Genomic DNA, 14,365 nt, shown 5'->3' on the forward strand with positions numbered 1-14,365 from the left:
GCCATACATTATGTCTGAAAGTATCTCATTGGATGTTATAAATTACTAGCTAACCTCAAAGTCGATCATCCTCTTAGGCTGTCCAAAAGGAATGGTGCAGTTTTCTTAGAAAATGACATGTTTATTAACAAATTATTTCCATTGATAAAACAAAGAAAATCATTTTGCCGCAAAACATCAGGGTGGCTCAGAAGTCAGAAAATCACTTCAATATTGCTTTCATGAGGTTCATACAATCTGAAATAGAAAGTCTGTATCTTCATTATATAAATATTTTAAACAAAATTGACATTGATGCCTTGGAGTGCAAAAGTTTAGAATGTACATTCTGCAACAGAAGTCTGCTCCATTGATGTAATAATGGTTATCAAATTGATGAGCCAATTCAACATTTCCTTAAGCTATATTCCAAATAACCTCTGCAAATATAAAATTCTGAAGTTTTCAACTCAACTCTAAAATTGTGTTAAAAAGGAACAAAAAAAACCCCATCGAACTGGATCGAAAATGTCTCTTGCTGAAATTATGTACATTTCTGAATGCAGCCTGAACACAAACATATGGACAGACTGTGATGAAATCTTAACAGGATGTGTCTCAACATCCGACTTGAACTGGAAATATGCAGAACCCATCATGATGCCATGACGTATAAAATGTGGTGCATGTCCATTGTCCATTAAGGCCATTAATCTATACATTTCCTGTGTTGATGGCCAACCACAGTCACATAACAATCCCTCTCTGTGTGACATCAGAGTGGACTGATGCGCAGCTGAAATTTGACCAATAGGCTGAGATGGTCAGAGGTAAAGATCTCATTGGGCAGACCTCTCAAAGACCACAGGTCTGCCTCGGACAGCAGAGACAGTCTTCCTATCAGCTCCAGGCCTCCACGCGCTCCTTTGTCTATGTGAACATAAAATGCAATAGAAATAATGATCAATCTGTTAACAGACATTTAACTTCTGAACCATTTCCAATGTCTTGATAAAACACATGGCTATTCTTTGAACAGAATTGTTTTTTTAAACTAAAAAAATAGCATGGTTTTCAGTATGAAAGTTTTCCTCCTGGAGCAGTCAGCCTGACCTGTTTGGCTTCGGCTATGTTCACTTCTTGCGGTGTAGAAGATATAATCGACTGTTGCTCCAGCACTGGAGTGTACTGTCGTCACCTCAGGCCTGTCTGTTCCAGTGATTATATGACTATAGGCAGAATTCAAGTTCAGACAGTGGCAGATTGTGTTTCGGAACCTGAAAATGCAGCAGAAAATGAAGTTTCAGCATTTCAGCACAGACAGTTGTTGTTCTACAGAATCTTTGGTTTCAGGGTACATATCTGATGTCGGTGAACTTTCAAACATTTTATACTTACGTTAGAGCACATGGCTGCTTTTCATGTTGATCTAGAAGAAAAAAGAAGGAGGAGAAAAGTAAGTGGCAATAAAGACTCACACCATTTAAGAGTCTGTGATAACACCACGGAAGAGACCATGATTATAACACAACTCAACGATTATGATTATAACACAACTTTCTGTCTTGTGATTGGGAGTCTTCAAAGTCATGGGTGGACATGACATTGAGTTACTACTGTTGGTGGTAACTGGTGGTAATCTCATTTCGACATTTATAATCATCCACCCACAATGAGGGTCTGGGAAACGTTACTGTTGAGTGGTTTGTGTGTTTACCAGGTGCATTGTCTGTAACTCCAGGTATGTGCTCCAGGTCTTTTGGCCGCACACAAGCTGCCTGGCTGTACCGTAGATTGAGCATGTAGTCATGATTGTACTTTAATTCTCCTGCAGAAGAAAGATAACACCAAAATACTCACACAAATTAAATTAACCATAAAAACGTGCCTAATTGTAATTCCACTATCAACCTCTAGCCAAACACAATACTACAACTTTTAAAACCACACAAGACAGACACATTCTCTCCTGCACTGACATGGTAAAGCATTACAGAGAAAAACACAAACACAGAGGCACTCTAACCTGGCGGTGGTGGCTTAGCCATGCTCGTAGTTACATACTGGCAGTTGTCGTTGATGCCGAGGCTGCTAGGCAACAGTGGAGCAAGAACTCTTCTGGGATGAGTTTGGTGTGACAGGTCCTCCTGTCCTGATATCTGACCGTAAAAGATTCCAAGAATACAGAAAATATCAGTTCACTGATCTTTCTGAACATACAAAATAATAATAACTATTATTTAATAATAATATAGTTTAGCAAAAGTAAATCAGGCAAACCTGCAAAAAGCAGAAGAAAACTTTGTTACTAAATGGACGCTTACCATCCAGGCTGGTAAGCCATGGTAATGGAGCTGTCCAGTGCTGATGAACTGGTACAGTGGCATATTGGGGAGGGAGTTGAAGTCTCCACAGAGAACCACCTCACAGTCTCGCCCCATGATCTTGCAGCGTTTCACCACTTTATCCACTTCCGCCAGCACCAGCACCAGCTGGGCCAGCTTGATATCACCTCTCCTGGGGTTGAACAGCAAGTGGGTAGTGGCCACACAAATAGGGGTGCCCCTCTCATCGTGGCATTGAGAGGTGATTGGCTGCAGCAGTAAAACAATAGCCACATTGTCGCGGTCCAGCAGCTCACATCTCTCCTTGCGCAGCTCCAGCAGACTCACAGAGAGCTGGGAGAAGCGCTTGTTCTGGTAGCACACAGCACATCCATCTGTCTTGGATCCTGTCCGTCGCTTGTACACACAGCTGTACCCTTTGGAAGTAGGAAAAACAATATCAACTTATTTTTCTGAAAGGTAAAATGCTTGTGTGGTGTTCTTTTTTCAGCTTTTGCAGCTTTTTAAAGCTTAATCCAATTTGGTCATAAAGCAGTAATGACTAGATGGTATATGCAGGTGATGCAGTTATTATTTGATTTATTAAATTACTACGGTAGCAATATCTAACAGTACACGTTCAGCTTTTAAAACTAATCTATCTATGTATTTCCTCTAAGTTGGAGGTGGGCCGACCCTTGCCAATGATATTCAAACCCCAAGACAATTGGGACCAGATTTAGTATTTGAACTCTCAGAAAACATTCAGCTAATCTTTAATGTTTTTTTTTTTTATATATATACTGAAGTCAGACTAATCGTTATTGAGTGATGGTGAAAATACTTCATAGCATAAATTATCAATAAAAGTCAGCTGGTTCTGGTATCATCTTCAAATTCAGTTTGATGGTACATTGTCGTGTGAAGCATAGATTTACACATAATAATAATAATAATAATAATAATAATAATAACTTGCATAATGTGGAACATTGTCCATTTTTAATACTGTGATTCCATCATTCCAGAATAGCCCAGTGTTCTGGACTTACCCATGTCACTGAGGACAGGTTGGAGCTGTTTCTTGAAATGGTCTTCCTGAGCCTCTTGCAAACATAGAATCTAGACACAACCAAATTATTTTGGACTGTTCCATTACACCACTCCAATCCTGTACCAGGTCAGCAATGAACGGCATTACTGAGCTTTAGAGTCTAGCTGTGACAAAATGAACATCACTTTTTCAAGAAAGTTTCACATATTATTTCAAGAACCATTTCCTAAAACTGTAGTATATACTATACAGTATACATGATGTTACATTATTATTCACTGCAGTAGGAACACGGGATACTACAGAGAAACGCTGTACAACATTCTACTCACATCTGGTCGCCAGGCTTGAATCTCCTGGATAATCCCCTTGAGACGGGCGCTCCAGACTAGCACCTTATCTGAACAGTGTAGGTAGAGATCAGGGTTTGCCTCCAGTAGGTCCTGAGCCAAGATATTGTAGGACATGACGGAGAACTTAAACAAAGTGTCTGGGTCTTGGTCAATCATCTGAGGTACAGCTGCTTCAGCTTGGGGTCCAGGCAGATCTTCCCATACTCGCCACATTACTAAACAGAGATGTATGCAAGTACTGAGAAAATAAAATACATACATATATATATATGACATATATACTTTTTACGAAAGACCATGTGTCTGAATCAGTAGCTACAGTATATGTTTGTTTGTTTTTTTGTAAAGCTGCCCTATCAATAAAAGAGCCTTTTGTTCCTTAGTGTGAGGCAGATAGTGAACTTGGTGGTGAAAACATTCTACCGATACAGTTAACTTGAGACATGTTCAGCTCACTACCACAGGAAGAAATATTTCCACTACATGATGGCACATGATCACATCACACCTTTAAACTCTGTGTTCTCCTGTAGGGCTGGATAGTAGCTCATGGCTGGGAACTGCCAGTAAGGGCGGTGTGCCATGTCTGCCAACCCATGCCCTACTGGGAAATGCCACCCATCCATCTCTGGTTGGGACTCAGTCTTAAACTGTGGGAGACTGTCACATGTCTGGGTCTCAGCAAGGAGGGCACCCAGGTCCATGACCAGGCAGTCCGTAATGGGACATCCCTGGGGATCACTGGACCCAGTGTGAGGATGCGTTTCTAAATCTGCCTGAGCAACATAAGCCTCTACACCAGTGTCTTGGTTATCATTAGTTGAGGCAGACTCTCCTCCCTGAGCAACTGGTGGTGTCATTCCCCCATCCTCTCTCTTTATGTCTTCCTGAGACGCATCTCCCTCAGCCAACATGTGGCTTTTTGGTTGAACTACACCTTCCTGCACTTTGGCTTCTATCGCTGGCCTAATCCCCTCTTCCTTCATCTCCACGTCTTCCTGAGACGCATCTCCCTCCGCCTTGTTGCTGCTCAACACGTGGCTTTTTGGTTGAACTACACCTTCCTGCACTTTGGCTTCTGTCTCTGGCCCAATCCCCTCTTCCTGAGACGCACCTCCCTCCGCCATGTTGCTGCTCAACACGTGGCTTTTTGGTTGAACTACACCTTCCTGCACTTTGGCTTCTGTCTCTGGCCCAATCCCCTCTCCCTTCAGCTCCACGTCTTCCTGAGACGCATCCCCCTCCACCATGTCGGTGTTCAACATGTGGCTTTTTGATTGAACTACACCTTCCTGCACTTTGGCTTCTGTCTCTGGCCCAATCCCCTCGTTCTGTATCTCCCAAAAAATGTCTTCATCGGTGGGACAGGGGATGCACCCACTGGCCACTGGAGTTGCTTTCTTCTCCATTATCTCCTCTTGCATCTCCTCAAGACATTTACTTTCATCATCGCCTATTGTTTTCTCTGAGTTTTTATGGATCAGACCACTTGGACCTAGCCACTCATCCAGCACAGCAGACTGACATTTGGCCAACTTCTGTGGACGCGGCCCGCCAGTATCCCATGCCTCTTTTCCATTCATGAGCACAGAGGAAGCCGCCTTAACCAAAGATTCTGTTGGAAAATCAACAGGAACACACAGAGATAACAAGCACATTAAGCACATTGTTTTAGACACAACGCTTCAACACGGGGCAAATAAAATTACAGACATTAACGTTACAACAATGTATAGAACCTACTCTAAGCATGCATCTGAAACCTTTGCAGAAACTATCAATAAATTGGCATCATGAGTATGCCTATGTAGAGTATTGTGAAATATCCAACACAGTTACCTTTCAAAACAATTCCACTTGCATTGTGCAGTCCACGACGCAAGATAAAGCTAGGCAGTCTCAGCTAAGCGTTAACTGCATTCCTGCTATAGCCTAGATATCTACCAGTAGCAAAGTTCGCCTTAAGGGCTGAATACGCTGTGTGTATTCTCATTCTATCACTGAATTACTTAGAAGTGATACAATACTAACGTTAATAGTGATTGCTAACAAAATCCTTTTTGTACTGCATTCAACTGAAATTCACGTCTGGATAAACAAGTAAACAGGCTAACGTTAATATAGCAAGCTTCTTCCTTGTTTCATACATTGACATTGAGTATAGTCACGCTATTGACATGACAATAATCCGTAATGCATACATAGATAAAAAGATCAACACTGTTGTCTTTTCAGGCCATTGTTTTTACCTGAAACTTTGATGACAACGAGAGTTAATGGATATAGCGCATAGAACAGAACGCTTCCCAACATGGTGTGTCTGAATCATAGCATTAGCATTTCCCTGCCAGGACAGAGCGGCCATGATATCGTCAAAATAAAAGTCCTTAATTTACAGAAAGGCTAAAGGTCAACAGTGGGGTTGTGGTACATTGACTGCTGACACACAAGCTACAGTAGATGTCTGTTCGATCAGTAATTGGGTAAGATGTAATCAAAATAACAAAAACCGGGTAAATAACAGTAAAATGTACATATAAAATGAAAATAAACACAAAAATAGAGTCTGTGCCGTGACCCAATCAAGGCCTGCAAAGCCTTTTTGGCAAACGCAATCCATGATGGGGTTATATTCAGGCTAAACATGGCTAATAGAGCAAGAAAGACACAGGGAACAAACACATCCCAGACTGAAGTCTTTAAAATGTTAATAATTGTTGTAAAGCTTCCAGTGCTGAAGTGCAAAAGTGCAGAATTGCAGTGCAGACATTTCAGTCCATGCTTGACTTTCCTTCAGTCGAGCCCCTCCTCTTCCTGCTCCTCATCTCCCCACTGAGAGTGAGTCAGTGCCTGCCAGCCTGCCTATTCCTAACCAGGGAGCTAAGGCATGAAATGTCTGCTTTTTATTCAAAATTCAGTCATTCAAATTGATTAGGGCATTGCATTGCCACTCTGCATATTGAATTTATATTGCAACATTCTTAAATTACATGACCAAATTGCTCATTCAATTGCTGTTTGCAATATTAATTTCTATTAGAATAAGTAGGCCAAATAAATTCCATACATGAAGATCTTACTGTTATTTAAATAGTATGCCTAATCTTACTACTATTATTATCTGTCCTACAGGACATAGTCTTATCTGTTAACCTACTAGCTTAATTTTTGCCTTTTTTCTAAAACTGTCTTGCCAGACCTCTAGTAGTAGCCATACTTGTAATAGTATCTTGTGTTGCTGTATAACATACAATTACTGTTGCTTTTTTCTGTATGCATAGTCCAGTCAGACTTTTGGACTTATGGTTAATGCCTCATTTCTGAATTAGTATAAGGAAAATGAAAAATAATCCAGTGGGTTAACCCAACACCTAGAGTAAATTTTTTATGATGCTCTTCCCATTGGTCAGTACAAGTTGTGTGACAACAAAGGCAGCTTAGGTTTCACATGTCACGGTTGCTAAGAATATATTCACTTCATTCTGATGGACGACATTGAGAAGAGACTGTTACTCTGCATTTAAAAACATGAATGTGACATAATGGAAATGCAGCAAGTGGAAATGAACCAGGCCTGCTTGTCATTGGACTCCCTTAGCCTTACAGATTGGGACACCTCAGCCCCAGCCTCCCAGCTGGATGATGATGAGTGGGACACAGATCTGGAGACGGAGGGTAAGACTACAAACACAAAAACACAATCTTTATACATGATTTGCATTTCAGCATGTGAAATGGCATATACTGTAATTTCCCAACTATTAACCGTGGCTTATACATTGATTTTGCAAAAAACTTTTCTGCTATGAGGTTAATACAGGGGGACATGTAATATGGTATTAATATGGCTTTGTTTCTTTTAACTTGCATAAAACACTGTCCTGCGGCTTATATACAATGCGCCTAATACACAGGAAATTACTGTAACACTTTCCATAAAACATTGCATACAGATGTAAACATTAAAAAATTGCAGCACAGATATGGCTTTTCTGACAGGTAGGTTATCAGGGGAGTAGATCATCAGACCTTATGGATGCAGACTACACACTAGTAAACGTTCATGCTTTCATCTCCCAACAGAGGTCAGAAAGAGCAAAAAGGACATGCCAATCAAGGAACTATACTTGGAAGCCTGCAAACTGGTTGATGTTGTTCCTGTCTCCTATTTCCTGCGTCACCTGGGTTCAGATAGGCTAAACCTCACACACCATGGCCTGGGACCCCTGGGGGCCAAATCACTGGCTATAGCCCTTGTGGTGAAGTCACAATCTTTCAATATACTTTGTCACTCAATGGTTCCCTGTTGATTGATATATATCTCACATATCTTTTTACAGTTTGCTTATCTTTTGAAGGAGATCACTACAATAAATCCATCATCCCGTGAATGAAATGTTCTGCTTTAACGTGGAATTCATGTTCTCTGGTGATGTGCAGACTGATATGCACATCACAACCCTAGAGCTGGCGGACAACCATCTCCTCGCTGAAGGGGCTCAGTATCTTGTGGAAATGCTCAGAGCAAATTTCACCATCCAGAATCTGGTGAGTTTGTTCAAGCTGCAAAGGAGTTTTCATAATCAGTTCCTCTACCTCCCATGTTCTACCTTCCATGTACATTTTAGGGTCTTTAAACTTCATCTCTACATTGAAAGAAATCTGAGGCAATAAGTTGTTAACACAAACGCTTATTGAATAAACTGAGCCAGAGGGAAGGTATGTAATTTCAGCAACAGAAGTAAAATATAGTGATAACACAAGTGGTTAAAATACTGTTCGACCCACATCCCTTTGTCCTGATGGCTTCATCAGGATAGCATGATTTTGAGACAACCAAATACTCTACATCTTCAATTTCATAACTTTTATTTTCAATGGAACACATTTGCCACTCCAGATTGAAATAGGCAATGTGTTTCTGATTCCCTCAGGATCTCTCCAAAAACCATCTTCAGTCTGCTGGAGCTGAGTGTGTGGCAAAAGTCTTACTGGAAAACATTTCTATCAAATCCTTGAAACTGTCAGGTAATGGTGAATTCCAAATACTAAAGAAAATAACAAATAAAATTCAGGAAAAGTATAAAAATATATTTTGTCTACTGTCTAACTAGGAAATGGATTCATTGAGGATGACGCCAAATACTTTTCTGATGCATTGGCGGTAAGTTAGAGAGCATGCCCAATGCTAATGTAGCATATAGCTAATCATAACATCTTGGGTGATGGCTGTTTGTTTCAACAGAATAACTACAGAGTAAAAGAACTGGATTTAAGTCACAATCAGTTTGGTCGGCGTGGGGGAGATCATCTGGGCCAAATGTTAGGTGAAGGAGAGAGAAATTCTAGTTATACAACAGACCTCCTAAATTTCAAACTATACCAGTGAGCCCAAAACATTGTTAAGTTGTGATATCTGATTTCAAACCTACAGCCAATAATGAAGGTTTAGAGACGCTAGACCTCAGCTGGAATCATCTGCGAATGAAGGGAGCTGTGGCTTTCTGTGCAGGACTCAAGGTGTGTAGTGTAAATACACATACTGTACAGTACATTACTGTACACAAACACACACACACTCACACAAACACACACATACACACACACACACACACAAAGACACACACACACACACACACACACACACACACACACACACACACACACACACACACACACTCACATAAAATGTAAAAGTAATTCAGTAAGAACCTCAGTAATCACTAATGTTTTGTACCTTAAAAACATAAATATTGTCGCATTTAATTACCATACAATGCGAGATAATGACAGTCTTTTTCATAACATGATGATCTGTTCAGGTGAATATGACATTGAAGTACTTGGACCTGTCATGGAATGGCTTTGGTAATGAAGGGGCTCTGGCTCTTGGAGAAGCCCTGAAATTCAATAACACCCTTCTGCATCTGAATCTCAACAACAACCGCATCACCAATGAGGGCGTGGGCATGTTCTGCAAGGGCCTGGAGGCCAACGAAACCCTCCGAGTGTTACAGGTGAGTGCCTGGAAGTGGGGGCTGTGAGCTACTGGTGTGGGGAGTTGATGACGCAACAGAAAAATAGCATGCAAGTGAAGTCATGGGATAGTATGATGATCCGTGGATATACAGCTCTGGAGAAAATGAAGAGACCACTGCACATTTTTTCTGATGTCATCCTACAGTTGCTGAGTGACATTCGAATGACTTCGGTCATACTCGAACTGAATACGGTCATATTCGAATTTGCTGTGGTCTCTTAATTTTGAATATGACTGTCAACTCATTTGAATGTCACTCAGCAACCGTAGGATGACATCAGAAAAATGCGTAGTGGTCTCTTAATGTTTTCCAGAGCTGTATAAAGATCAGCTTTATAGCTGGCAATCCACCATTGCAACACAAGGAGTGGCACAACCTCGTTTCCAAACATGCTGGGACACTGTAAAATATAAATAAAAACAGAATGCATTTGATTAACAAATCATGTTAACCCTATATTTAATTGAGAATAGTACAAAGACAACATATCAGCTGTTTATTTTTGTTGTTCTCACATGCACATTCTATCTACAGCTGGCATATAATTCCCTGACAGTGGAAGGTGCACTGGCTTTGATCCATGTTGTCAAGAACACACCCAAAAGTGCTCTAGAAGAGATCAATATTTGTGTAGGTCTACTCTTATCATTTCTATGTCATCATCACAATCTTCTAAAATCCTTGAGGGTGTAGAAAATGTTCCACTTAATGGTCAATCCCAAAAAATAATGCATACAAATGTAGTCAATGTAGCACAAATATATAAAATTACTAATAAAATATTGTTCATTGCTGGTTTAGCTCTGTGTGTGTCCATGAACCCAAGATTTCACAATGAAAGAAAAACTACACTGAATTTATAGCCGAAGTGTAATGAAAACAAGTTGCATATTCTGACATAATGTAAAAACTGACAATCCTGAGAGTCTAAGTTGTATTGTTTTGTTTCAACCTGGACCTCTGTTTGCTCTCATGTAGAATGTGCTGGTGAATGAGCATTTTGTGCAGCTACTTGACCTTACCTGTCATGAACACCCCAATCTTCAAGTTCAATATGGGGGAGTCGGTGGTTTTATAGCCAAGAAACCCCCAAAACGTCTTGATCCAATGAAAGTCATCCAGGTATAATTTCAGTAAAGTATTGATGGATTGGACACAGCCTATAACAATGTAGTTTACTTTCAGATATTGTCATAATCCATATCTGTGAGTATCTCAGTAAACAGCTGAGTACTTTGTTTTATTTCTTTACGTAAGGATTACCTTGACCAGCGTAAACTGCGTTTGTGGGACTTCTTCCGGAACATTGACAAGGATGGAACAATGCGTGTTCCTGTGTCAGACTTCAGAAAGGCTGTTCAGGTTTGTGCCCAGTAACCTACAATAATCAATAATCAAAGTTGTAATTTAATTTTAACCACATTGCATGAATTGTTATTAAAAAACATACTTTTTTAATAAAAGTAATTTGATAATTGATTCATATGAGTTGAGTTGAGGAGACATTCACCATTCATGAGTTTTCTTTTTTAGACGTTAGATCTGGCACCAGCTTGGCTGACACCAGACCAATTCTCACATGGTGAAACCAATAACATCTGTTATTTAAACTTTCAACATTAGGCACACCCACATCAAAAGTCTATTTATTTTTTTACCCACTTCTGCTCTGAGGAAGGCAGAATACAGCTCTATCAGCAGTTGTGGTAGTGTTGCTCAGTTTTGATTTCAGGTTCCTCTTTACTGTATCTGGGCCTACATTTTATATCTATGCTATATCATTTTTTTTAAACCATAATTGAATAGTATCCGAGAGTAAAATTAACTTATTAAGTGTGTAAACTGGGTACAACTTATCACTCTTTTATAGCAATCCAGCATTCCCTTGGACCGGTTCCAGATTGAGGAATTAATCCAGAGGCTGGACAGAGAGAGAACAGGCATGGTGGATTACAGGTGGGCATAGGCTACTTTACATGAATTGTTTTTGAGCAGCTTCATCGACAGTTCAGCTCTTTGGAGATTCAGCTATTGTTGTAGATACTTGCATATTTAGAGAATCATCATGAAAGAAGTACTGACTTAAGCCAACACTACATCAGCCTGTCACTTTTTGAGGTAAAGTATGTTTTTTTAATGAGCAACTACTACTGCTATCTTCTTCAAGTTCATTTTAGGCCTATATGGTCATGGTAACCACACAGGTAACCGAGGTCCAGGTTGAAACAAAACAATACAACTTAGACTCTCAGGATTGTCAGTTTTTACATTATCAGAATGACATTATCAGAATGATTTTACATTATCAGAATATGCAACTTGTTTTCATTACACTTGGGCTATAAATTCAGTGTAGTTTTTTTTTCCATTGTGAAATCTTGGGTTCATGGACACACACAGAGCTAAACCAGCAATGAACAATATTTTATTACTAATTTTATATATTTGTGCTACATTGACTACATTTGTATGCATTATTTTTTGGGATTGTAGGTAAACAAAACAAGGGCTACCATGGCTATGGAGCTCCTCACCTACAGTATCTGATCTTCTTCTGTTATGTGGCATGATAGCTGATAAATATTACTTTATGATGTGGGGCTAATTACATCCACATTACATATGCAAAACCTTGAAAGGTTGAACAATATGGTTGTCACTAACCACATGAGTGTCTCCTCTGCAGCTAGATATGGAGAACACAAACAAGTTTATGGTAACATGAGAAAAATAGTCGATGGTTTCCAAGATATGGATTGGGCCCACTCATCCACTAGTTTACACCCACTCTCCCCTAAATACACTTTTGTTTGTTTGTTTGAAAAACTTTTAAAAGTAATTCTTTCAGAAGATATCCCCACAATTTAGATCATATATATTTATATGACTGATCATTTTGTAAAGTTTAGCCTTTCCTTTCTGTTTTGATCTTTAGAGGCTTGGCTGACACCAGGAAGCAAATGATGAGAGACCATCGGCGACAGCTTCGCAAGGTGGAGTCGCGGCAAAAGAAAGAGAAGCAGAAAAGTGAGCGCATCCTAAAGACCTTTCAGAGCGCAGTGGAGGCTGTCACCCCCCACAGCTCCCTGGTCATGTCACCAGGGGGCGCCAAAGACGACTCCAACGGGCCTCAGCACTTCTCGGCCACGCCACTCAGCTCCTGGCACCACATCGTCATGTCCAACAGCAGCCGCTACTCGGTCACTAACCTGAGCAGTGAGCATGTTCACCTGCCCATGATAGGCGGCACCACATCTCAGTGTTCACCATCCACGCTTGCCATGCGCTCCTTCTCCCAGCCGAACCTCTATGCGGACTCCCCCCACTACACTCATGGCAAACCCACCTCCGCTCTAGGCCTGCTCTCCATCTCCAACGTGGGAAAGGGCACTTACAAGCTCAGCCCAACTGGGAACCACCTAACAAGATCCAGGCCTGCCCTGAATAAAGCTAAAGGCACCAAGGGGAGGAAGAGGAAAGTCAAAAAGCATGTGGAGAAGAAAGCTCAGACATACCCTTCAAAATGAAATATATTGTATATAAGTATAAGTATAAGTATATATACTTTTTTGATCCCGTGAGGGAAATTTGGTCTCTGCATTTAACCCAATTGGTGAATTAGTGAAACACAAACAGCACACAGTGAACACACAGTGAGGTGAAGCACACACTAATCCCGGCGCAGTGAGCTGCCTGCTACAACGGCGGCGCTCGGGGAGCAACCGGGGAGCAACCGGCAACCCTCCGGTTACAAGTCCAGAGTGCTAACCAGTGGGCCACGGCTGCCTGTGTGTATGTTAGGCATACACACAGCTATCAGCTATTCCTGTTTGTTATCAGCTATTCCTGTTTGCTTTTGTTTATGTAAAACACATTGAATGACCTCTGTGTATGAAATGCGCTATATAAATAAAGTTGACTTGACACACACACACACACACACGTTTCATTCTTCAGCCCTCTTAGATAAAATTCCTTAGTCAATTATGTTTGTTCAGTAATGTAGGTCCTGTAATTAAACTATATTACAGGAAAAGGAGTACTGCAGCCAGTAGGACTGAGGTGTTCTATGGAGGCCCTGTTTGCCACAAGGCATGAGGTAATAGACCAGTTCCTGTATATACTGGATATCTAAAATAGCTAATGGGGGACAAATTGAACTAGGGTCTGTCTGGGAAAGATAATAAGGAGATAAAGTCAATGGCGGGGAGAGATACACGCACAGGGGCAGCCGTGGCCTACTGGTTAGCACTTCGGACTTGTAACCGGAGGGTTGCCGGTTCGAACCCTGACCAGTAGGAGCAGCTGAAGTGCCCTTGAGCAAGGCACCTAACCCCTCACTGCTCCCCGAGCGCCGCTGTTGGTGCAGGCAGCTCACTGTGCCGGGATTAGTGTGTGCTTCACCTTCAATGTGTGTTTCACTAATTTACGGATTGGGATAAATGCAGAGACCAAATTTCCCTCAAGGGATCAAAAGAGTATATATACTATATACTTTTATACACACACAAATGTACATACAGAAGAAAGGTAAATATAACAGATGCAGTAATACAGCGTTAAGAAAATCCCTATCAGATGTGGTAATTGCAAGAATGTAGACCAAGAATCTAA

The 14,365-nt window shown here is 40.8% G+C and overlaps 2 protein-coding genes across 3 annotated transcripts; one reads left to right on the top strand and one right to left on the bottom strand.

The window, feature by feature from the left end:
• Positions 1–112: 112 nt before the first annotated feature.
• angel1 (angel homolog 1 (Drosophila)) lies at positions 113–6,075 on the bottom strand. 2 transcript variants are annotated; one of them, XM_042071204.1, is made up of 10 exons: positions 5,960–6,075; positions 4,219–5,325; positions 3,690–3,925; positions 3,356–3,425; positions 2,304–2,740; positions 2,006–2,138; positions 1,697–1,807; positions 1,378–1,408; positions 1,093–1,256; positions 113–909 (listed from the first exon to the last, which is right to left on the bottom strand). In XM_042071204.1, exons 1-10 carry the CDS (start codon positions 6,021–6,023, stop codon positions 755–757), a joined length of 2,508 nt encoding a protein of 835 aa, XP_041927138.1. In that variant the 5' UTR covers positions 6,024–6,075; the 3' UTR covers positions 113–754. The 2 variants fall into 2 exon arrangements, with proteins under 2 accessions (XP_041927138.1, XP_041927139.1); XM_042071205.1 differs by lacking the exon at positions 5,960–6,075 and adding an exon at positions 5,550–5,947.
• A 39-nt stretch (positions 6,076–6,114) lies between these two features.
• LOC121692553 (leucine-rich repeat-containing protein 74A) lies at positions 6,115–13,283 on the top strand. Its single transcript, XM_042071206.1, has 14 exons — positions 6,115–6,193; positions 7,309–7,385; positions 7,794–7,969; positions 8,151–8,258; positions 8,645–8,738; positions 8,825–8,874; positions 8,956–9,037; positions 9,145–9,230; positions 9,533–9,727; positions 10,286–10,381; positions 10,730–10,873; positions 11,009–11,113; positions 11,622–11,707; positions 12,687–13,283. Exons 1-14 carry the CDS (start codon positions 6,171–6,173, stop codon positions 13,276–13,278), a joined length of 1,914 nt encoding a protein of 637 aa, XP_041927140.1. The 5' UTR covers positions 6,115–6,170; the 3' UTR covers positions 13,279–13,283.
• The last annotated feature ends 1,082 nt before the right edge of the window (positions 13,284–14,365 follow it).

Source organism: Alosa sapidissima, chromosome 19 (genome assembly GCF_018492685.1).
Source record: "Alosa sapidissima isolate fAloSap1 chromosome 19, fAloSap1.pri, whole genome shotgun sequence".
NCBI classification, from domain to species: domain Eukaryota; kingdom Metazoa; phylum Chordata; class Actinopteri; order Clupeiformes; family Clupeidae; genus Alosa; species Alosa sapidissima.